The 25,561-nt window shown below is 47.0% G+C and overlaps 1 protein-coding gene across 1 annotated transcript in view; it reads right to left on the bottom strand.

Annotated features, from left to right (window-relative positions):
* Nucleotides 1-2,102: 2,102 nt before the first annotated feature.
* Nucleotides 2,103-25,561, bottom strand: part of DHX35 (DEAH-box helicase 35) — a 57,674-nt gene continuing 34,215 nt past the window's right edge. The window contains exons 16-22 of the mRNA XM_033914161.1: nt 23,889-23,983; nt 23,337-23,414; nt 14,657-14,786; nt 6,935-7,016; nt 6,279-6,350; nt 6,016-6,127; nt 2,103-4,120 (exon numbers count right to left, since the gene is read on the bottom strand). Of these exons, the coding sequence (XP_033770052.1) occupies nt 4,076-4,120; nt 6,016-6,127; nt 6,279-6,350; nt 6,935-7,016; nt 14,657-14,786; nt 23,337-23,414; nt 23,889-23,983 (614 nt within the window). The 3' untranslated portion in view covers nt 2,103-4,075. The remainder of the gene's footprint in view (nt 4,121-6,015; nt 6,128-6,278; nt 6,351-6,934; nt 7,017-14,656; nt 14,787-23,336; nt 23,415-23,888; nt 23,984-25,561) is intronic.

The raw sequence follows: 25,561 nt of genomic DNA, 5'->3' as shown, positions 1-25,561 counted from the left end.
AATGGAGAAACACTAGCTAGGACTTCAGAAAAACGGGACTTGGGAGTGATCATCAGCGCAGACATGAAGGCTACCAAACAAGTAGAGAAGGCCTCATCCAAGGCAAGGCAAATGATGGGATGTATCAATAGAAGCTTCGTCAGCCGCAAACCTGAAGTCATAATGCCACTCTACAGAACCATGGTGAGACCTCATCTCGAGTACTGTGTGCAATTCTGGAGGCCACATTACCGAAAAGATGTGCTTCGAGCCGAGTCGGTCCAGCGGATGGCCACTAGGATGGTCTCCGGACTCAAGGGTCTCTCATACAAAGAAAGACTGGGCAAATTGCAGCTCTATTCTCTAGAGGAGCGCAGAGAAAGGGGTGACATGATTGAGATATTCAAGTACGTCACAGGTCGTGTCGAGGTGGAAAACGACATATTCTTTCCCAAGGGACCCTCGGTCACAAGCGGGCACCCGCTCAAACTCAAAGGAGGGAAATTTAGTGGCGACACCAGGAAGTATTTCTTCACAGAAAGGGTGGTAGATCACTGGAACAAACTTCCGGTGCAGGTGATCAAGGCCACCAGCGTGCTCGACTTTAAGAATAAGTGGGACATTCACGTGGGATCCCTACGAGGGTTGAGTTAAGGAACTGGGTCATTAGCACTTAGACTTAATGAGGTGGGTCAGTGGAGTGGGCAGACTTGATGGGCTGTAGCTCTTTTCTGCCGTCATCTTTCTATGTTTCTATGAGCAACTCAAAGCACCATATTTAGAATTTAGGAGTTTTGTGGTTAAAGTACCAGGTTGACAAGGAAATCCTAGTTCATATCCTGAGGCTGCTCCTTGTGACTTTGGACAAGTCACTTAATCCTCCATCCCCTCAGGTACAAACTTACTCTCCCCCCACTCCCCAAACACACCTTTTACAAAGCTGAGCTAATGGCTGCCGTGTGACAAAATCCCCAAAGCCCTTTCAATCCCTCTGGGCTTCGAGACAGTTACCACAGTGCCCGCACTATCAACCTTTGTAAAAGAGGGGGTTAGATTGTAACTCCTTTACTCCGTGATGCCCATTGGTTGCCAATTCCACACCGAATAACTTACAAACTACTACTTTTCACTTTTAAAACTAGACTTGTAAACATTCCAGCTTTTATTGATAAAGTCCTTACCCCTTACACCTCATTAAGATCAAATACTCAGAATCTATTAGTAATATCCTGCATCTGCAAAATTGTCTATGAGACAATCTTTTCAGTTATGGCCCCCCTCGCTTTGGAATGTTATGCCCTTTGACTTGCGATTAGAATCTTCCTTTAAAAAATTCAAGGCCACACTCTAAGCATTCCTCTTTAAAGATGCTCATAATACATGACATTGAAAGCTCCAAGAATCTTGAAGAGGGTGAGAGAAGGCCTTGAGCATACGTAGATGCTCAAAGCCCGCAGCAGCCTAGCATAGAACCAGTGGCATGCACTTTCAGCCCTGGCGCATAGATGGTAAGGTAAGCACATGGCCGGTCAGTGGGGGGAGGAGGTGATCTCGGTCGTGACAGGAGGGAGTAGCACCGGTGGCCTCGGGGGAGAAGCAAAGCCAGTTCCTAGAGTGGGGTGTCAAAGTGGAGGATAGCAATGGGAGAAGACAGAAGAAGGGATATGGGTTGGGTCAGAGGGGAGAGATGTATCTATTAAGTCAGTGGAACGAATCATCCGAGTTGCCATTATGGCCTATGGGGAACTTTGCTTTGATATACGAGCACTTTGGATTACAAGCATGCTTTTGGAGTGAATTATGCTTGCAAACCAAGGTATCACTGTATACTGTAGGGGTTTCTTGTAAAAAGGTGTGACCCAACTGAATCAGAATACCTACCTAAGGTACACTAATTGCCAGGCAGCCCACTGTATACCTAGCGGCATTTAAGGTACATTAATCCTTAGCAAAAGGACCTCTAAGGTTAAAATAGTCCCGACTCTCTCTCCGTTACCCCCTGAATTAGCCTGATCTTTTTCTACTTGGTCCATTTTTAGTGTACTAATTTTATCAAAAATAAGAGAACAAAGGAAAGGATTTCAGAGCTGAAACATCTCTTAAAAACATCCGATAGGGAACTCTAGAAGGCCCAAGAAAAGAATGTTTATTCTACTTACAAAGTTGTACAATTATTTACAGAACATAAAAAAATACATATATGTAAGAGACACATGAGCTCTATTCAAATTAACATCTGTACAAAAATAAATATTTATGGCATGCTAAGTAAGTCTACAGCAAATGAGAAGAGGTAGGAAAAATAATTACGAGACCCTGGGATTAGGACAATCACATTTGGTAAAATAATATAACTTTCAAATTCTTTATTAGCATTAAATTAAATAAAAAGAAATCCCCCCCGCTTAACAAGTGTGATTCTGCACAAATACAGCGACGAACACAGCCTTTTAATTCCACTGAAGAAGTTGTGTGTGGGGACATTTAAGGTACGTGCTTTTGCTCATAATATACTGATAAGTACAGTTATATTCAATGAGACTGAATGATGTATGGCTTGAAGACAATAGCATCCAAAAATTTGATTTACGTATCTGTTAATTGATTAACCCCCCCCCCCCCTTTTACAAAACTGTAGCGCAGTTTTTAGCGTCAGCCCTGGCAATAACAGCTCCGATGCTCATCGGAGCTCTTACCGCCATGGCTGGTGCTAAAAACTGTGCTAGTTTTGTAAAAAGGGGGGTAAGTTACTGGAAGTTTTTGACCTATGATTGAATTGAGGATGGGGGTATTCAATGGTGCAGAATGATGTCCATTGGTGCAGACTGTCCCACTCAGAGGGGTTTTTCCTCTTTGAATTAGAAGACTAAAGAAGATATTAAAATCAATCATTATTTTTTGGTCCTATACAGTCCACATCTGTTGTGTGCAGTGTAACACAGAGAACCAGTAAACTAAACTGTGGACCTTTCAATTTTGTTGCCACCTACTGCTCACTGTGTGATGCTCTGTTTTCTCTTTTTGCTTTTGATACATGTCCAATTTAAAAAAAAATTGTTTACACTATGCCTTTCACTGCCAGCACATTTTCAATTATATTTCAACTGCCAACTCTGAATAGCAGAGTATCTGACAGTTTGCGACAACAATATTAGGAGATAAGCCAATCTAAAAATATTTCCACAGTGAATGCTGCATGTTCCTCCCTTCTAATTACCTTCCTGCATGTATATGTGTAGGTTTTGCAGTTATCCCAAATTTATTTCTTTGATATTCACTTGCCAGCTTTATGGAGTTGTGTAAGACAAACACAACCAAGCAACCTATGTACAAAAATTACACACTCTAAGACCCATGAAGCATTACCAGAAAAGAAAAACTGTTGACACAAGTAGCAAACCCCGAGAACAAGTGAACTTTCAAAGTCGTGAGAAAAACCAAGGCAACTGGCAAGACCGGTGCTGAATATTGCTCAGAGATTCATGCTACAACTGCGCCATGTCCCATCGCCAGCAATGGAAGAAGAATTGTGGGATCTCACAAGATGGGAAAGGCAAGACGAGATATTTATGGAAGAGCTCGTAGTAACGTGCACCGATTACCATTCGATAAGGTAGCCCGATGTTTGTGCAACATCCCTATGCCAGGTGGTTGTTTGTTAGCCCATCTTTTGCCTCCAAGGAACCGGCACCCATGAAGACGCTTTTCTGCACTGACATTAGTCCACTTTTTGCCTTCAAGGAAACGGAACCATGAAGAAATTCTCCCCCCCTTATTATTCCCCTTTTCGTTCGTTCTTCTTGATTTTATTGTTCAGCCCTTTTTTCTCTTGTTTCTGTTTGTCCGTCTTTGTCTTTTTTAACCTTGTATTACCATTTTATATTATAAATCGCTTAGCATTCAAGATAGGCGATTAATCAAATATTTATTAAACTTGAAACTTGTTGCAGTCAGTGTGGCAGAGTGCAGGTTGACAGAGGGTGATGCGTTAAGAGTACTATCTGTGCAGCTCCAGCAGGCTGAAGACTCCGACACAAGTCTTGGAATGAGGACATTGCGGAGAAGAGTGGGTAAGTCCTTGGAACGAGATAAATTTTCACAGTTCATCCACTTTGGCTCTCTTGGTACTCCTTGAAAGATGCTATAAAAAAGGACACCGAGATTGCAATCATTATATATATATATATATATAATAGGAAAAACATGCAAGCAACCGGGCAGACAAAATGAAAAGTAGAAGAGCTTGACAAGATCTAGCTGAACTCTTCAGACCCTACTACTACTTATCACTTATATAGTGCTGAAAGGTGAGCGCAGTGCTGTACATTTTGACATTTATAGACTGTCCCTGCTTGGAAGAACTTACAATCTAACTTGGACAGACAGACATGACATATAGGGTTGGGGAGGCAGAACCCAAGGTGAGAGGAGTTGAAAGCACTCTCGAAGAGGTGGGCTTTTAATGGGGCCTTGAACACTACCAGAGACGGAGCCTGCCATAGGGATTCGAACATATTCCAAGCATATTGCGTAGCAAGGTAGAAGGGGCAGAGTCTGAAGTTGGTGGTGGAAGAAAAGGCACAGACAGAAAGGACTTACCAGCTGAGCAGAGCTCATGGGGGTGGAGGGGGGGGTTGGTTATCATAGGGGGAAATAAGTGAAGGGAGATAGTAAGGGGCAGCTGAGTGAGTGCATTTGTAAGTCAGTAAGAGGAGCTTGAATTGTATTCAGAAACGGATGGGAAGCAAACGAAGTGACTTTAGGAGAGGGGTAATGCGAGTAAAGTGGCTCTCCCAGAATATGAGTCGTGCAACTGAATTCTGGATGGATTGGCAGGGAGCTAAGTGGAAGGCCTGAGAGTAGTGAATTGCAGTAGTTTAAGCATGAGGTGATGAGGGTGTGGATAAGTGTTTGGTTAGTGTGTTCAGATAGGAAGATTTTGGTAATATTATAGAGGAAGAAGCAGCAGGTTAAAGAGACCAAAAAGCCACCAGGGAAGAACTTCCCAAACTGTGGATCAGGACCCCAAATGGGGTTACAAAACCCAATGGGGGTCATGACCTGGGTGAGCACTTCACAGTTGCATCATTTTTTCTGGCCACAGCCACAAAAAGACTGATAAGTGCTACACTAGAGGCTGGATATGGGGTGGGGGTGGTGAGGGTCCATTAGTCCCACTATATGAAGAAAGGGTAGAGCCAAAAGAGGTCGAGAGGAAGAATATCTAGGGAGACCTCAAACCTATCAAATCAAGCCAATGAAGCAGGGTTTAGGCTACATAGTAGAGATGGTCTTTTCGACTCAAAGCATGAAGAGGGTGATTTTCAAACTATGAAGTTTGGCATAAGGTCCATGGGGACTCTTTACCCATTGATGTCACATCTGTTTTCAAAGTGAAAGGACATCTGTTTTATTTTGAAGCCCCTTACAAGGAAAAGCACTAGCTTTTTCTGTGGAAATAAAAGGCCAAGAAATGAAAGAACCTCTTACTTGCCCAACCAAAAGCAATATGTGAAACAATACAATGTATGGAAGGGGGAGGGGTGATGTCATTGTCACACGGTTGACTGACCCGTGGAAATAGCTTTGATTGTGGCTCCCTGCAGTTACAAAGGCAAAGCAAGGAACAATTTTTTTAAAAATTTGGCTGCTGAAGCAACTTTGACATGTTTTCCGAATGCATTCATTCGCAGATTTTGGAACCTTTTCAGGCACCACTCACGTGTTGTCTAAGTCAGTCAAAGGAGGATGCCATGAGAATTCCGTTCCCCATGTACTCTGCAATGTGAGAACATGGGATATAAAAACAAGAGTGGGGGAGGCTGTTCCTTTTTTCCACAGACAGACTTGGAGACAACATACATACTCTGTCCTATACACAGTGGAAGGAGGAGAGGGGCAGGACAATTCCCAAACGTTTTCTTCATGGGAAAACATCCATTCAGCCACAAAATTCCCTTTGAAAATTGCCCCCCTCCCTCCAAACCTATAGCCTGAGCTGCCTATAATAGTTCTAGAGTCATAATATAGTGATACCGTTCCCTGCTGATAGAAGTGCGGTGCCAGCTCCAAAAGCCAGGAGGATTCAACTGCAGTCACGTCCCGCATGTAGAACTTGGCAGTCTGTACGACCTCATTAAACACCACCCTGAAACCAAGAACCACGTAGAGTCAGAAGGGCTGACCCTGATTCCAAGACCCACAAGGGACAACCCTGATCCCCAAGATCCACAAGCAGTTAGAGGGCGTAATGCTGAAACCAAGAACCACATGCAGTTAAGGGTAAGAGCTCTCCTTACCACTGAGGAGGTTTCTCTGCATAGAGAACAGACATAGGGTGGATGTGCAACTCATGGTCATCTCGAACTGTCCTTAAAAACAAAGGAAATTACTTCAACATCACACCAGCAGTTAACTTCCGTGGAAGGTACATAGAAGCATTGATGTGGAAGAGGGAGTGGCCATTGGTTCACCGACTCCTTCTATTTTCTGGGTAATGTAGAGTCAAAAACAGATTTTTCTGCACTTAGGTAGATATTCAGAATTATCCACCTCCTTTTGTTTTTAATTGTAATGGGGATGTGAAGGACTGCAGTCATACAACATGGCATCTTTGGATAATTCTAACTTTAGTCCAATAAAAGATATCACAACCTGCAAAAAACCCAGTTTTCTCTGTGCATGACAATGTTAGTAAAACTCTGCACAAAAGCATTTTCTTTAAATACAACTTGTCAATCTAAAAGCCAAAAGTGACCAACAAAAGCAAAATGCAGCTTTAAGTCTCTGAAATCCACAAGCGGAGTTGACAATAATTCTAACAATGGACAATCACTTCCTTTGTTGATTCTACGTTCTTACTGTCTTTGCATTACTAATTAATTCCGGTACAAGACCTCTCTAATTAATTCTCTTGGTTTCATTAATAAAGTGGCTGCCCAGAAGTCAGTTGTACCTGTAAACACCTGTGGAGTGAAGTTTAGCAGCATTAGCAAAGAATCCCGATACTATGCACCTCAGAATAGGATCGGGGTCACCTACAGGAAGAAGAAACAAAGTCGGTAAGCAGAGCCCAAGACACCATTAGAAAACACAAACTGAAAATCTTTCAAGTTCTGTGCTTCTGCCTAACATGAGATTTTCAGATAAACTCACCCATTACGTAGATCGCCCCTCCAAATACTAGATTAGATCCCCTGACACCCCCTTAGAATGGTTTGGGAAATTCACTTGTAATCCTGCTAAAGACAAGTGGATTTTGCCAGCCACAATCAGGGCCCCAATGGGCGAAGGCCATGTCTTTGGAAAGCATCTGGATCCAGAGAGGGGAGAGGCCTGATTTTAAACCAAAAAAGGGGCTACATTTAGACTACATCTTCTATCAAGCAGGATCTCAAAGCACTTTCATTTCATACTTCCAAAGGAATTGCTTTTCAGAAGGAAAGGCTTGCAGATAATTTTATACAACATTTAAATTACATCATTCATTTTTAGAGCGTGTACGGTTGGGCAGACTGGATGGACCATTCGGATCTTTATCTGCCGTCATTTACTATGTTACTATATTATCTTAGCCAATTTAGATTCAGCTAAACTTGACCACGATATGCAATAGCAATTTTTTTTTTTTTTTAAATAAACCTTCCGTCTGTAACAAGAGAAATATTTTTACGTCTGTAAGATTTATAAGCAGGTTTTTAACATTTTAGTTATTTGCACTTTTATTACTCACACCATCAGTAAATTTTGAGGAGAGATACATCAAACATTTATAATAATACAAAAATTAAGAACATAAGAATTGCCATACTGGGACAGACCGAAGGTCCATCAAGACCAGCAGTGGCCAACCCAGGTCCCAAGTACCTCGTTAGATCCCGAGTAGTAAAACAGATTTTACGTGCTTATCCTAGGAATAAACAGTGGATTTCCCCAAGCTATCTTAATAATGGCCTGTAGACTTATCTTTTAGGAAAATGTCCAAATCTTTTTAAACCCCGCTAAGCTTTCACCCAATTTCACCACATTCTCTGGCAATTAATTCCAGTGTTTAATTACACGTTGTGTGAAAAAATATTTTGTCCAGTTTGTTTTAAATTTATTAGATAATATTAAAGGCACAGACACACACAACTTAATCCCACAAGCAAGACAAATAATATAACAGAAAGTACAGCCTAAGCCTGCACCAAGCTACACATATCACTAATATGTCTGGTAAAATAAGGAGAAATTAGGTTCTTACCTGCTAATTTACTTTCTTTTAGCTTCTCCAGACCAGTAGAGGTTAACTTTACGAATGGGTATATATCTAATCATGACCAGCAGGTGGAGACTGAAAACAAAACTTTGGGACAGTATATCCTAGCCCCTCCTCTCTATTTCCCTCAGTCTGCCGAATAGCCAAGCAGAACCAAGAACTGGAAAACAACAGAGAGAAAAAACAATACTCCGAAAGGAGTAACAAATAACATACCCAAAATGCTGTTGGAAAATGCAGAGGAGAAATTCCCGAAGGAAGAATGTCCCCACAGCTCGCCAGCTAAGCCAGCCGAGCCACAGCCGCTGTTCTTCACTTCTCCCCGGCCCTAGAAAAATACTAGAACCCGCAGCAAAAACCAAAAACTGCCCGCGCAACAGCCCCAACAACAACAACAACAGACAGGGTGGGGACCTCTACTGGTCTGGAGAAGCTAAAAGAAAGTAAATTAGCAGGTAAGAACCTAATTTCTCCTTCTTTAGCACTCTCCAGACCAGTAGAGGTTAACTTTACGAATGGGACGTACCCAAGCAGTCCCTCTCACGGGCGGGACCCCCGAAGGGCCGATACCAGTACACGCTCACCGAACACCGCGTCCCGACGCGCCTGCACATCAACCCGATAATGACGAACAAAGGAATGCAAGGAGGACCAAACCGCAGCCTTACAAATATCCACTGGAGGCACGAGCGACGACTCAGCCCAAGAAGCCGCCTGACCCCGAGTGGAATGAGCCTTGAGAAACTCCGGAACAGGCTGCTGTTTCAGAAGATAAGCGGAAGCAATCGTCTCCTTGATCCAGCGCGCAATAGTAGCCTTAGAAGCGCCAGCTCCCCGACGAGGACCCGCCAGGAGGACAAAGAGATGATCGGACTTCCGGAATTCCTGGGTCCGCTGCACATAAGAGCGAAGGACCCGACCGACATTCAACTTGCGCAGCTGCCGTTGCTCAGAAGAGCCCTCCCGACCACCCAAGACCGGGAGAACCACCGATTGATTGACATGAAAAGGAGAAACAACCTTCGGCAGAAAGGAAGGAACAGGCCGCAAGAACGACCCGCTCCCTAGAAAACTCCAAGAAGGGAGCCCTACAAGAGAAAGCCTGCAGCTCAGAAACACGCCTAGCAGAAGTAATGGCCACCAAAAAGACCGCCTTCAAAGTAAGGTCCTTCAAAGAACAGTCGTCCAAGGGCTCGAAAGGCGGACGCACCAAAACAGAGAGAACCAGATTAAGATCCCAAGAGGGAACCGAGGGCCGTAGGGGAGGCCTAAGCAACTTGGCCGCCCGCAAAAACCGAATCACATCAGGAAGAGCCGATAAACGCTGACCTGACACCAACCCTCGAAAAGCCGACAGGGCCGCAAGATGAACCCGGAGAGAAGACCAAGCCAGGCCTCTATCCAGGCCATCCTGCAAGAACTCCAGAAAGTTAGGCAGAGAAGCGCGAAAAGAGGTCACTCCCCGCGCCCGACACCATTCCTCAAAGAGACGCCAAACCCGCACATAAGCCCGAGAGGTAGAAAACCTCCGGGACCCCAACAGTGTAGAGATCACCTTGTCTGAATATCCCTTCTTGCTAAGGCGACCCCTTTCAAGAGCCACGCCGTAAGACAGAAGGGAGACGGGTCGAACATGGGAATGGGACCCTGCATCAGAAGGTCGTCCGAGAGAGGCAGAGGAAGAGGATCCGCTACCAGGTGCCTCACCAGATCCGCATACCACGGACGGCGAGGCCAATCCGGCGCCACCAGCACCACCAAACCCGGATGGTGAACAATGCGAAGAAGCACCCTGCCCACCAGCGGCCAAGGAGGGAACACATACAACAGCCCCTCCATTGGCCACTGCTGGACCAGAGCATCCAGACCCTCGGCCAGACCGTCCCTGCGACGACTGAAGAAGCGGGGCACTTTGGCGTTGCCACCCGTGGCCATCAGGTCCATCAGGGGCTGCCCCCAAGCCTGCACTATCAACTGAAACGCCTCGGCGCCGAGACACCACTCTCCTGGATCTAGGAAGTGACGACTGAGGAAGTCTGCCTGAACATTTTCTACCCCGGCTATATGAGAGGCCGAGAGGTCCAGCAGATGGGATTCCGCCCAAACCATGAGCAGAGCCGCCTCCTGCGCCACCTGAGTGCTCTTGGTGCCCCCCTGACGATTGACATAAGCCACCGCCGTGGCATTGTCCGACAGCACTCTGACCGACTTGCCCAGCAACAGGGAGTGGAAAGCCAACAGCGCCAGACGGACCGCTCTGGTCTCCAACACGTTGATCGACCAGGCGGCCTCCTCCGCGGACCAGGTGCCCTGAGCTGAGTGACCCAAACACTGAGCCCCCCAACCCAGGAGACTCGCATCCGTCAGGAGCACCGTCCACTGCGGGAGATCCAGACCCACCCCCTGAACTAGGTGAGGGGTCTGGAGCCACCAACGCAGACTGCAGCGCGCCAAGCCTCGCAGGGGAACCGGAACATCCATCCCGTGCCTCTGGGGAGACCACCTCCGGAGCAGAGCATACTGGAGAGGACGCATGTGGGCCCGCGCCCACCTCACCACGTCCAGGGACGCCGCCATCGACCCCAAGACCTGGAGGAAATCTCGCGCCCGAGGACACCGGGACGCCAAAAGCAGGCGAATCTGAGATTGCAATTTGCTCACCCGGCCCTCTGGGAGGAAGACCTTCCCCAAGGAGGTGTCGAACAGCACCCCTAGGTACTCCAGACGCTGAGCCGGGACCAACCGACTCTTGGAAAGGTTGACCACCCAGCCCAGCGACCGGAGAAACTCCACCACCCGAGCAGTAACCCGGGAGCTTTCCTGCAACGACTTTGCCCGAATTAACCAGTCGTCCAGGTAGGGGTGTACCAGGATACCCTCCGACCGCAAGGCTGCCGCGACGACCACCATCACCTTGGTGAACGTCCGAGGAGCCGTGGCCAGCCCAAAGGGAAGCGCACAGAACTGAAAGTGCCGACCCAAGATCGCAAAGCGCAGGAAACGCTGATGAGAGGCCCGAATGGGAACATGCAAGTAGGCCTCCGTCAGATCGAGAGAAGTGAGAAACTCCCTCGGCTGAACCGCCAGAATGACCGACCGCAGAGTTTCCATACGGAAAGAGGGAATCTTGAGAGCCCTGTTGACCCCTTTTAAATCGAGGATGGGCCGAAAAGTCCCCTCCTTTTTGGGCACCACAAAGTAAATGGAGTACCTGCCCGTGCCCCACTCCGGAGGGGGCACCGGAACAACTGCCCTGAGATCTAGCAAGCGCTGAAGGGTCTGGCGAAAAGCCTGCGTCTTCCCCGGAGTCTGACACGGAGAAGCGAGGAAAAAATCCGGCAGAGAGCGGGCGAACTCCAGGGCATAACCGTCCCGCACCACCTCCAGGACCCACTGATCGGACGTGATCTCGGCCCATTTGGGGAAAAATTCGCGCAGCCGAGCCCCCACCGGAACCAAAGGGGGCGCCGGCAAGGCGTCATTGTGCAGGACGGGAAGCGGGGGAACCGGCGGAGGGATTCCCTGCCCCCCGACGGGCCCCCTGAAAGGGCTGCATGCGCTGGAAGAACCGACCCCGGGAAAATCCCGGAGACTGGAAAGAAGCAGCCCCACGCCCAGGGCGATACTTGCGAAAATCCCGCAAACGCCCCCGGGCCGCACCCCCCCGAGACGCCGGGCGGGCACGGTCCTCCGGCAGACGGGGAACTTTCGAGTCCGACAGAGTCTGAATCAACTTATCCAAGTCCTCTCCAAACAAAAATGACCCCCGAAAGGGAAATTTAGTAAGCTTAGCTTTGGACGCAGCATCCGCCGCCCAAGCGCGCAGCCACAACACACGCCTTGCGGCCACGCCAAAAGCCATAGACTTAGCCGATATCCGCACCAAGTCATATAGAGCATCTGAGAGGAATGAGGCCGCCATCTCAATCTTCGCAACCTCCTGATCCACCAGAGACCAGTCGTCAGACTCTCGATCCAAGACCCGCTCCGCCCACCGAAACACGGCGCGAGCGACCAGTCCCCCACAAATAGCCGCCTGGACCCCAAAGGCAGAGACCTGAAAATTTTGCTTAAGGATGCTCTCCAATTTGCGCTCCTCAGGGTCCCGCAAGGCAGAACCGCCCTCAACAGGCACGGTATGCCGCTTGGAAATTGCCGAGACCACCGCATCCACGACTGGCGAAGCTAACGTAACCCGATCCCCTTCAGGAATGGGATACAGGCGAGTCATGCTGCGCGCCAGCCGAAACGGCGCCTCCGGCGTTTTCCACTGCTCCAGAATAATATCCCGAATATCCTGATGCATAGGAAAAGAGCGGGAAACGGAACGGATCCCCCGTAACAGGGGGTCCCCCACACGCGGAGTCTCCGGCGGCGCGTCCTCAAAACGCAAAACCGAAGAAACCTGCTGAATAAGGTCAGGCAGCTCATCTTTCTGAAAAAGGCGCACCATGGACGCCTCGTCACTGGAGAACGGGAAATCCGACAACCCGCCGCCAGCTTCCGTCCCCTCCAGAGAGTCCTGGAACTCCTCAGAAGGGTCCAGGTCCTCCTCCAGACCGACCCGTTCCTCCGACCACAAATTCTCGTCCCACGACACCCGCGGACGCTTGGACAAGGGAGGCGGCGGAGGGGACGTCACGCCAGACGAAAGAGGCAAAGCCGCAGGGAGCGCGGAGGAAAACCCACCCCCCGAAACCCCCTGGGCGCAACCGGGACCCCCAGCCACCTGAAAATAGGCTCTGCATAAAGAAAAGAAAAATTCAGGAGAAAAATCCCCCGAGGGTCCCAAGGGACTCCCTGCCACAGCAGGGGACCCAGCAGAACCTTGCCCCTGCATAGTCAAAACAGGGGGAAGGTCACCTGAGGTGGAAGACAAAATGGAGGGGCCAGACAGAGAAGATGGCGGTTTTCCCGCCAAAAAAGCTCCCTCCATAGCCTGAAGCGGCTGAGAAACCTGAATAGTCTCAGCCGCTAAAGCAGGCAAGCCGGCATCAGCTGTCAAAAAATCAGCTGAGAGGGAATCCTTCGGGGAATCCCTCCGTGGGCGGTTGTGGAAGACCGGGCTTCCCCACTGCTCCAAGCCGACTCGCGAGGCACCATCGGCGGGGAGCTCTGGGCGCCTGCAGCCGCTGCCGACGGAGCTCCACCACCTCACCGACCCAAACCGCCGAGTTCAGGCCGGCCGCGAGTGCCTCGCGGCTGGACTAAAATTGTGGCCTACTCCCCCGGAGAAGGGCACAATTGCTCCATACGCGACCTAGCTATAAAAAAGTGCTGGTTACATGAAAAAATACAGTAAAATACAGTTTTCTTAAAGGGATACAACCCTCCAGACCAGCACTACCTCAGGATTTTTTTTTTTTTTTTTGTTTTCACAGAACAGACTCCACAGGCTCTCGAAGCAATATGCCTTGCTTGATTTAGGGGGCAAGGCTTACTGCTGAGGCTCCTCTAAAAAAATGTGGGGAGGTGGAGGAAGAGGGGGGAGGGACCCCGCTCGTGACCCGCCGGGTTTGACACCCCCGAGGTCGGACGAACCCCCAAACAGAGTCCGCCCAAGCTCCGTCCGGCTAAAAACAGGGACAATAAACCCCCTAAACAAATTCCAACAGCCCTACCAAGGGAGATGGGTACAGATCACTCAACACCTGCTGGAGACTGAAAGAAGACTGAGGGAAATAGAGAGGAGGGGCTAGGATATACTGTCCCAAAGTTTTGTTTTCAGTCTCCACCTGCTGGTCATGATTAGATATATACCCATTCGTAAAGTTAACCTCTACTGGTCTGGAGAGTGCTAAAGAAATAGGTCTTTAAATCTTTGACACAATGCATCTTTCCAAGGGAAGAACATTTCACAGGTGAGGGGTTTATATGGAGAACACCCTATCTCTTTCTATACTCAACCAGGGGACACCATAAGTGTTCTCCAAACAGGACTGAATTGCGTGCTGATGAAGTTACACGGAAATACTTTTAAAACCAATAGACTGCCCCGGGTGCCATCTTGGTGGATGCATCAGCACCTCTCCACCACCCCTACTCCATGCTCTCCCTTCCCCCCTAACTCTTTAAATCTGCAGGTTGTGCCGGAGGAGGGAGGGGGGACGGGGGGCACCACGCACCACTGCCTCCTACCTCCTACCCTTGCTACACCACTGAATTTGAGTTTCTATTAGGAATCGGTATATCCTGGAATTTTGCACAGTATAAACAACAGCATCCTTGATGTGTTAGTTTGAATAAAGAGAGAGAAGAATAAGAATAGAATAGGCTTGGAAAATAATCCCCAGCAGCGCACAGACACACTGCACAGAGTTGCACCTAGTGGGGGTGAGTGTATTTGTATAACAGCCATTTTCCATAGGGGGAAGGAGGGTAATGATTAGACCTTAGGCTCCGGCTCTTTTACAGTACCTTCACTGGACTTCTTGGGCACTTTAAACTTGCTGAGAAGTCTTTTCAGTTGCTCTCTTACAACCGTGGCCCTCACAAGGCCCTTGTAATTCAGAAAGTGCTTCTGGCACCACTGGGAACTCTTATTATGCTGCGTGAGGAGAGAAAATCAAGGGAAGGAGTCACTGCCATGCAAACACACATTAACCAGGTCCCGGCTCAGACCAGCAGAAGATGGAAGCCTGAGCGCACGGGAGGCAAGAGACTAATAAGTGCTGGCTGAGGGATTCAAATTCAGGTTCTGTGTCCAAGCTAGTAGGAACACAGGAAATGTCACAGCATCTCTCATATTGTTGCAAGTGTTTATCAAACAGAAGAAGCAGAAAAAAAACCCTAACAACTTGTATTTTTCCATTTGCAGATAATAGCGTATGATATCTGCAAACAGTGTGCACCGTTTCGGAAACAAGCAATGACCAACATGCAAGGCACTCTCAGGACGGAGGGTGCCTTGTACTCTTCATGATGAAAAGTCTAAAATGAAGACGAAGCAAAACAAGCAATGCTGAAAATGACACAGGAAATAAAGTGAAAAGTTCTGGGTCATCCATCCACACCAGTTAGTGTGCTTCACTGTCTGTTTAAAGCAGTGTCTCTCAAACTGTGTGCCAAGGCACAGTGGTGTGCCACGAGAGATTCTAGAATTTGACTTTAGTTTAAAAAATTCCCTTCATAAGCATACACTAGAATAGATGACATGTACGTCACGTACACAAGAGTCTGTCCATGTTATGAGCGTCTGTGTGCACAAGGATACAACCGCCCAGACAAGCGTCATTCTTTGACATAAATGTCCTTGAAAACTAACAGCAAGTAATTTTATTTTTATTTTTTATGCATTAGTTATCCTAACTTGAGCAACAGAGCAATCAGGGCTTTGTTACCGTTTGGATCTCCTTATGTTTGCAAATTTGGATTTTCAGCTGTAACAGAAATTAAAATTTTTTAAAAAAGAGAATGACTGCAGATGGTGAATGATGAAATGCATGTTTGTTTGTTGACTATTGAGCTGTGTTTTGAGTTAATTTGCACTCAAAAAAAAGCACATCCACGCATTGATTAGCAATTCTATTCTATCTACTTTAGTTTCACCGTTGTTAAAGAACTTTAAATAAATAACTCAAATTTAATTTTTTGTTGGTTTTGCAATTTTATAATTTCAATTATAATGTGCCGCAAAAATCATTTGCTCTGTTTAGTGTGCCAGAGCTAAAAAAGTATGAGACACACTGGTTTAAAGCAATAGAAAAGAAATAAAACATTAATACCTGAAAGTTACATCAAATAAATTCTGACACATATACACAGTAATTTTGGATTTAGTTCACAGTAATTTAAATTCAGACCTAGTAAGTGTTTTCCTATCCCCAAAGGACTTACGCTCTAAGAGGCACTTAACGCAGGAAAAAGGCTTACTGCAAAATCCGCTAAAGTGCTTTATGATAATCTTTTTGCACGCACTAACCTCACGGTATTTATTTGTAATTTATTTTAGGAGGGGGGGTGTGGAAGCCCTATTCAGACAGCATGCCAAATTGGTGCACAAACTGCAAATAAAAAATAAAACTGAAAATGTTATGGATGTGCTATAAATGGACTGTGTGTGGGAAGGTCCAAATCTGAATGCTTAAAGTCCATTTCCTAGTGCATCTTAATTAAAAGGGCGCTTAAGTTTGTAGCTGAGGGAATGGAAGGTTAAGTGACTCACCTAAGATCACAAGAGAAGGGAAAATGGCAAAACTAAAGGGCGTAACATGAGGTTGCGGGGGAGGAAGACTTAGGAGTAATGTTAGGAAATTCTTTTTCTTGGTGAAGATGGTGGATGCCTGGAATGCGCTCCCGAGGGTGGTAGTAGAGAGAAAGCACAGTTACTTACCATAACAGGTGTTATCCAGGGACAGCAGGCAGATATTCTTGACTGATGGGTGACGGCACCGACGGAGCCCCGGTACGGACAATTTTAGAGTGATTGCACTCTAAGAACTTGGAAAGTTCTAGCAGGCCGCACCGCGCATGCACGAGTGCCCTCCCGCCCGACAGAGGCGCGCGGTCCCCAGTTAGGATAAGCCAGCTAAGAAGCCAACCCGGGGAGGTGGGTGGGACGCAAGAATATCTGCCTGCTGTCCCTGGATAACACCTGTTACGGTAAATAACTGTGCTTTATCCCAGGACAAGCAGGCAGCATATTCTTGACTGATGGGTGACCTCCAAGCTAACAAAAAGAGGGATGGAGGGAAGGTTGGCCATTAGGAAAACAAATTTTGCAAAACAGATTGGCCGAAGTGTCCATCCCGTCTGGAGAATGCATCCAGACAATAGTGAGATGTAAAAGTGTGAACTGAGGACCATGTAGCAGCCTTGCAGATTTCCTCAATAGGCGTGGAACGGAGGAAAGCCACAGATGCTGCCATTGCTCTAACTCTATGGGCCTTGACAGAACCTTCCAGTGTCAGTCCGGACTGAGCATAACAAAATGAAATGCACGTTGCAAGCCAATTTGACAACGTACGTTTAGTAACAGGACGTCCTAATTTATTCGGATCAAAGGACAGAAAGAGTTGGGGAGATGATCTGTGGGGCTTAGTACCCTCTAAATAGTAAGCTAGAGCCCGCTTACAGTCCAAAGTATGCAGAGCCTGTTCTCCAGAATGCGAGTGAGGTTTCGGAAAGAAGACAGGCAGAACAATAGATTGGTTGAGATGGAATTCAGAGACAACCTTAGGGAGAAACTTTGGATGTGTACGTAGAACCACCTTATCATGATGAAAGACTGTGAAAGGTGGATCAGAAACTAGTGCATGGAGCTCACTGACCCTCCTGGCAGAGGTGAGAGCAATAAGGAAAAGTACCTTCCAAGTGAGAAACTTGAAAGAAGCGGTAGCCAAAGGTTCAAATGGAGGCTTCATTAAGGCGGAAAGAACTACATTGAGATCCCAGATAACAGGAGGGGCTTTAAGAGGTGGTTTCACATTGAAAAGACCCCGCATGAATCTGGACACCAAGGGATGAGCTGAGAGGAGTTTTCCATGAACTGGCTCATGAAAAGCAGCAATAGCACTGAGGTGGACTCTTGGCCGGTTTCCTGGATGCGTCCAGAATGGAGCGAACGGGCTGAGACAAAAGAGTATCAGTCGAAGTCAGCCCGAGAGATACCAAGCTGTCAGGTGCAGAGACTGGAGGTTGGGATGTAGAAGGGTCTCCTGATGTTGTGTAAGCAGCGAAGGAAACAGTGGAAGAAGAAAGGGTTCCCTGGAACTGAGTTGAAGTAGAAGGGAGAACCAATGTTGCCTGGGCCACCATGGAGCAATCAGAATCATGGTGGCTCGGTCCCTCTTGAGCTTGAACAAGGTTCTTAACATGAGAGGCAGAGGAGGGAAAGCGTACAGGAACAGATTGGACCAATCGAGGAGAAATGCATCCGCTGCCAGACGGTGAGGAGAGTAGAGTCTGGAGCAGAATAGGGGCAGCTGGTGATTGTGAGGAGCTGCAAAGAGGTCTATCTGAGGAGTGCCCCACTGAGCGAAGATGGACTGCAGAGTTAAAGAATCGAGTGTCCACTCGTGAGGCCGGAGAATTCTGCTGAGCTTGTCCACCAAGGAATTCTGTTCTCCCTGAATGTAGATAGCTTTCAGGAATAGATGGTGATCTGTGGCCCAAGCCCAAATCTTCTGGGCTTCTTGGCACAAGAGGCGAGAGCCTGTCCCACCCTGCTTATTGATGTAGTACATCGCAACTTGATTGTCTGTGCACAGCAGGAGGACTTGAGGAAAGAGAAGATGCTGGAAGGCTTTGAGGGCATAAAACATTCCTCTGAGTTCCAGGAAATTTATGTGATGCTTCATTTCCTGAGCTGTCCAAAGTCCTTGAGTTTGGAACTCGTTCAAATGAGCTCCCCAGGCATAAGGAGAGGCATCGGTGGTGATGACAAGTTGATGAGGAGGTAGATGGAACAGAAGACCTCTGGAGAGATTTGAGGATATCAACCACCATTGTAGAGACTGACGAAGAGATGATGTGACAGATATGTGACGTGAGCAAGGATCCATCGCTTGGGACCACTGGGTAGCTAGGGTCCATTGAGGAGTGCGCAGGTGAAGACGTGCGAGGGGTGTGACATGAACTGTGGAGGCCATGTGGCCCAAGAGTATCATCATTTGCTTGGCAGAGATGGAACGTTGTGGAAGCACCTGCTGACATAGAGATTGAAGCGTTTGAAGACAGTTGGAGGGCAGGAACGCTCTCATGAGGACTGTGTCCAAGACTGCTCCAATGAATTGAAGTCTCTGAGTGGGGATGAGATGAGATTTGGGTAGATTGATCTCGAACCCCAGCAAACGTAGAAACAGGATGGTCTGGTTGGTGGCCTGTAGTACTGTCTGAGATGAATTGGCCTTTATCAACCAATCGTCTAGGTAAGGAAACACCTGAAGGTGGTGGGAACGTAGAAAAGCAGCCACCACAATCAGACATTTGGTGAACACTCTTGGAGAGGAGGCAAGACCGAAGGGTAGCACCTTGTACTGGTAATGACAACGATTGATCATGAAGCTTAGGTACTGTCTGGAGGCCAGATTGACCGGTATGTGAGTGTATGCTTCTTTGAGATCGAGGGCACATAGCCAGTCGCCTTGATTGAGAAGAGGGTAAAGAGTGGCTAGAGAGAGCATTCTGAATTTCTCTTTGACCAAGCATTTGTTGAGATCGCGAAGATCTAAAATGGGTCTGAGATCTCCTGTTTTTTTGGGGACTAGAAAATAACGGGAGTAGAATCCCTGCCCCTTTTGATCTAGAGGAACTTCCTCTATGGCGTTCAGAAGGAGGAGGGATTGAACCTCCTGAAGAAGGAGTGAAACCTGAGGAGTGTTCAAAGCAGACTCTCTTGGCAGACTTTGGGCAGGAAGTGTCTGAAAGTTGAGAGAGTAGCCGTGGCGGATGATGTTGAGGACCCACTGATACGAGGTGATGGTTTCCCAACGGCTTATGAAAAGAGTAAGGCGTCCTCCTATGGGCTGCGGAAGGTGGGCAGAAGGAGGAAGACTGGCTATGTCCTGGAGAACTAAGTCAAAAGGATTGAGTAGATTTTTGTGAAGGGGGAGGCTTCACCTGTTGTTGCTGCTGTGCTGGTCTAGCAGCTTGCCTCTGTTGATGCCTCTGACGCCTGGGTTGTTGTGTGGCCTGTGGTAAAGGACGAGCCACAAATCTACGCTGGTAGGCCGACTGCTGGCGAAAAGGCCTGGTAGGTGGGGTTTTCTTTTTCGTTTTAAGGAGAGTGTCCCACCGAGTCTCATGAGCTGAGAGCTTTTGGATAGTGGAGTCCATGGATTCTCCAAACAGCTCATCCCCCAAGCAAGGTACATTGGCCAGGCGATCTTGGTGATTGACATCGAGTTCTGAAACTCTAAGCCAGGCCAGTCGCCGCATGGCCACTGACATAGCCGTGGCCCTAGAGGTCAGCTCAAAGGTATCATAGATTGATCTGACCATGAACTTACGAAGTTGTAAGAGCGATGAAGAAATTTGGCGAAAGGCAGATCTTTTACGGTCAGGGAGGTATTTCTCAAAAGTTGACAAAGTTTGAATGAGATGCTTAAGGTAGAACGAAAAATGGAAAGCATAGTTCCCAGATCTATTAGCTAGCATCGCATTCTGATACAACCGCTTGCCAAACTTATCCATGGCCTTACCTTCTCTGCCAGGAGGGACAGAGGCGTACACACTAGCCCCCGTGGATTTCTTTAAAGTAGATTCCACCAGTAAAGACTCATGGGGGAGTTGCGGTTTGTCAAAGCCAGGAATAGGTATGACCTTATATAAGGAGTCCAGTTTGCGAGGAGCTCCTGGAATGGTCAAAGGTGTCTCTAGATTTTTATAGAAAGTCTCTCGCAAAATATCATGGAGAGGCAATTTTAAGAATTCCCTTGGAGGCTGGTCAAAGTCCAGTGCATCAATAAATGCCTTGGATTTTTTGGATTCAGCCTCCAAGGGAATAGAGAGAGAGTCGCACATCTCTTTGAGAAAAGAGGTGAAAGAAGTTGCATCAGGTTTGGAGGACGGATCTAAACCAGAAGGATCCTCGTCCCCTGACGAACACTCTCCCTCAGAGAGGAAAGGCTCCTCTGAATCACCCCACAGATCAGGGTCCCTCACTTGAAAGCTACGGTCCCGTGACTCCGGTGTGGAGGGTTCTAGGTGTCGAGTTTTGTGAGTCGACTTACCAGACCTCTGAGAAACGGTACCGGGAGATGTTATCAGGTGTGTCGGTGCCGAAGTTTGCACCGCCTGGTGTAAAGACCTTGGTTCCGGCGCTAAAATTGGCATGGACACCGAGGAAGCTGTATGTACCGGTACCGACAAAGTGGATACCGATAAAAGAGGCTGCTCCACTGCCGGTACCGGTAGCTCAGACCGGACCGGGACTGGAAGGCTCGGTGTCAGAAGAGCAGGCAGGAGCTGCTGCAATTGCTCTTTGATTGCATACTTGCAAGACGGCGGCAATTTGCTCGTCCAGCGAAGGCACCGGTACCGCTTTTTTCTTCTGTGGTACCTTTGGTGCCGCTCTACACTCCGAAGAGGAACCCGAGGTCGAAGGGCTAACCTCAATCGGAGCGGAGCGCTTCCGCGGGCGCCTCGAGGTCGGCAGGATTGGGCTCGCTGCCACTGAGACCGGAGGGCGCTCCAGCGGGGAAGGCTTCTTAGCCGGCTTACCTGAGGAAAGCGACGCCGGCGCGGTATCGCGCGGTGTCGATGAGGTAGGTGCCGACTGCGTCGGGGCCGAAGTCGGGGTCAGTGCCGCGAATCCGACATCTCAGTACTAAACAACAACCGCTGTTGAATCTGGCGGTTTTTTAGAGTTCTCTTTTTCAGAGTGGCACAGCGGGTGCAGGTGGACGCCCGATGGTCAGGACCGAGGCACTGTAAGCACCAGTTGTGCGGGTCGGTAAGAGAAATGGGCCTCGCGCACCGCTGGCACTTCTTAAAACCGGGTTGGAGGGGCATGAACGTAAAAACGGCTTCTGCCAAATCGAAGGCCGAGGCCTCGATGGTGGCAGCAGGCCCCGCCGGGGCGAACCCGAAAAAATGAGAAAAAAAGAAAAGAAAATTCTTCTCTTTTTTTTTTAAAAAAAAAAAAAAAAAAAATAAGAAAAAAAGGAATAAAATACCGAAAAGGTTTACGCGAGCGGGAAGGCGTTTGAGGAAAAATTTCAACAGCCGTTGAAAGTGCGTCTTCTTAGCTCCGCGGAAACTAAGAAACTGGGGACCGCGCGCCTCTGTCGGGCGGGAGGGCACTCGCGCGTGCGCGGTGCGGCCTGCTAGAACTTTCCAAGTTCTTAGAGTGCAATCACTCTAAAATTGTCCGTACCGGGGCTCCGTCGGTGCCATCACCCATCAGTCAAGAATATGCTGCCTGCTTGTCCTGGGATAAAAACAGTGATGGAATTCTTGGGATAAACACAGAGAACCTCTAATTAGAAAACAAATGGTATAAATTAAAGAACTAAGGCCGGTATTGGACAGACTTATACGGTTTGTGTCCCATATATGGTGATTTGGTGTAGGATGGGCTGGGGAGGGCATTAATGGGAACTCCACTAACTTGGAACATGATGTTACTGGCCAGACTTTACGATAGATATCCTGCAAACAACGGGATGGTTGGAGTGAGCTTGGATGGCAACTTCAGCAGTTGGATTGTATGTTATGTTGTGAATTATTTTCTGTGTGCTATCCTGTTTTTTATGGTGTTCCTTTTTTAGATTTTATTTGTTTGAAATTTTACTATTGTAAAATTTTACTGATGTTTGAAATTTTACCGCTGAGAACTATGTTAAGATTTGGCGGAACACTTCTCCCTCCGAATCCACGGGTTTAGTACCCGCAAATTCAGTTATTTGCCCCGGACCTCCCCCTAGTTTTTAAAGTTTGGAATCATTGCCTCCCCAGACATTACCTGGTGGTCTAGCGGTGACGCGGGGCAGGAGCGATCTTACGCAGAGCTGTCATCAAAAATGGCTGCTGTGAGTTGCTGTGGTCTCATGAGACTACAACACGAACTCACGGCAGCCATTTTTGATGATGGCTCTGCATGAAACAGGAGTATAGGAAGATCGCTTCTGCCCCGTGTCATGGCTAGACCACCAGGTAAGGTCTGGGGAGGACCGGGGGGTGGGTCAGAGTTGGCCCTAAAAGTTATCTGTGATTTTCCATATTTGCAGGCCGGCTCTGCCCTAACCCTCGCGGATTTGGAGGGAGAAGTGTATAGCCAATTTTAATAAACATATCATTACATTACCACTTGTATTCCGCCAAAGCCCTTATGAGTTCATGGTGAATCACAATGAATTCAACCACTGGAAACAGACTGAATTAAACATAGTATACTACCAAATTCCTTAAAATAGAACAAAACACAAATCATAATCAATTTCAAGGCAGAAATTTCTTAAATAAAATGTTTTTAAAAGCTTCCTAAAAACCTAATTACCTTTTTTTAAATCTGCACTTGATTAAGTCTAACTTTTGCATGTTTTGTTTACTCAAGTTTTGCCTGTTTGAGGTAGGACACAGGATGGCAGCTAAAGTGTCCTACTGAAAACTGCCCTCACAGGATCTTAGGTTATTTACAGATCTGACTCAAACAGACCTTGATGAAAGCTTCATAAACATTAAGCATAGTCAGATGGTCGCCTTCTTCCACAGCAAATTTCCTGTGCTCCCGGACCTGTAAAAGAAAACCCGAGCACCTCTGTCAATACCAAAGAAGTTGTACATATAGGATGATTTTCCACAAAACTTCGTATGTACTAAAGCAGTGGTTCCCAAACCTGTCCTGGGGGACCCCCAGCCAGTCAGGTTTTCAAGATATCCCTAATGAATATGCATGAGAGAGATTTGCATACCTGTTACTTCCATTATATGCAAATCTTTCTCATGCATATTCATTAGGGATATCTTGAAAACCTGACTGGCTGGGGGTCCCCCAGGACAGGTTTGGGAACCACTGTACTAAAGGCTGTGTGCTCTGTTTCATACCTATGGGACCATGTGGCACTCGGCATACCCCCAATGCCCATTAGCATGTGCTAAGCTTTCTATTATTTTAGGCACAATCCATGCAGCAAATCACTGACCAATCTTAAACGATTTCACATGAAGTCAGAAAGTTTCTTCTAGTATGAAAGAGAATGAACCGTACCGCAAGAGCTTTCTGGTTGGGTGGAATCACAAAGATATTCTGAATCTGCATCATGGCTGCAATACTCAAAATCTCGGCTGAACAACCAAAATTCCCTGCAAGACAAAACACAGCCTTCCACACTATTAACCTTGCAAGAGCTTCTAGACGGACAAAGTGCACTCTCATGTGTGGCAGGTTTTCTAAAGAGTTCTGCTAGGAAACTTTGTTAAAATAGAGCCCATGGAGGTTTTTTTCCTTTTAAATCCACAGAAATGGATGGACATTTTCAGCATCTTGCTGAATCATTTCCTAATAATCCTCTCAAACAGATAATTATTTTTAAAGGAGAGGCTGATTTTAGGTGACAATTTTGTTACATGGAATATTGCCTACGAAGGCAGACATTCCAAACTTGATAGCAATTTATTCATAAGATATTAATTTAAATTTGAGATGCTCGCCCACTCATTCGTAAAATCTCTCTTGCTTGCATCATTCAACCCCATAAAATGAGAACATAACTGAAGATGATTCGTTAATTTGGTACCCACTGAATTCTAAGGAAAATAGACAAATCTGAAAAGGTTTCTTCTTGGTCTGATCAATATATACAGTACATATATAGGCTGCAATGGCGTAGCAAGGGGAAGGGTGGACCGCACCAGCGCCTCTCCTCCTCTTTGCACCCCCAGCACCTTTTAAAATGTTTGGTGCAAGTAGCATCTTTGACTTGCTGCTTAAACTGGCTTCTGCTCCCTTCTGACATCACTTCCTGGTCGTAGGACCAGGACGTGATGTCAGAAAATAGCAGAGGCCGGTGTGAGCAGCAGATGTAAGATGCTGTTCATGGTGGCTAATATTTCAAGAAGTATGCAGGAGGCGGGGGGAGCACTCAAGCGATGGAAAAGATGAGGGGCACATAGCACAGTGATGCTGGGCTCCAACTTCCCTCGTTACGCCACTGATAGGTTGCTCCCACAATCTGTAAATTCTTAAAAGGGAACCTGGTCTAAGGAGAAAAAGTGAATACAAGAACAGTTTTCCAAGTTTGATTTAAAATTTGATATACCGCTTAAAAAGTTGTCTAAAAGGGGTACAAAATCATAGTCAGATAAAATCTTGGGGGACATAATTGGACAACAACAGACTAAATGACATATTGAAACGTGTTCTGCTTTTCAGTCAAAAAGACTTTGATTTAGATCTGCTTTTTGCAAATTTGGCTGTGTATCAGAGACTTTTCAGCAAGTCAAGTTTAACACTGACAACAGAGTCTGAAAGATGAAGCCATAGATTGTGACTGTATGACAGCGCCCCATTCAATATGATTTCAAAAATACACGATGCTGAGATGTACAGCACTCTAAAGTCTTCTTATTTTGAACAATAAAAGAATGATATACGAGACTAATGGTGAAGTACCAGAAAAGTATCTGCTCTCTGCCAAAGATCCCAACTCTGAAGGGTTAACGTAAACTGCATGTATGACTGTTTAAGAACAAGCAACAGCACATTCCTGTATGTTGCTTCTCCTAATACCTAATTAATTGCTGTGCTTTAAAACTCACCTATCAAGCCTGGCTGCTTCCAGGTTATATTACATGCACAGTGGATGTCCTTAACACTTAGCAGCTGATGTATAAAGCTGTCCAGCTTTTTCTGGGAGCTGAAAACTGCAGAACATTAATCCT

Source organism: Geotrypetes seraphini, chromosome 11 (genome assembly GCF_902459505.1).
Source record: "Geotrypetes seraphini chromosome 11, aGeoSer1.1, whole genome shotgun sequence".
Lineage (NCBI taxonomy): Eukaryota > Metazoa > Chordata > Amphibia > Gymnophiona > Dermophiidae > Geotrypetes > Geotrypetes seraphini.
Note: the sequence above shows the minus strand (reverse complement) of the source record. Positions and strands in the feature narration are given on the sequence as shown.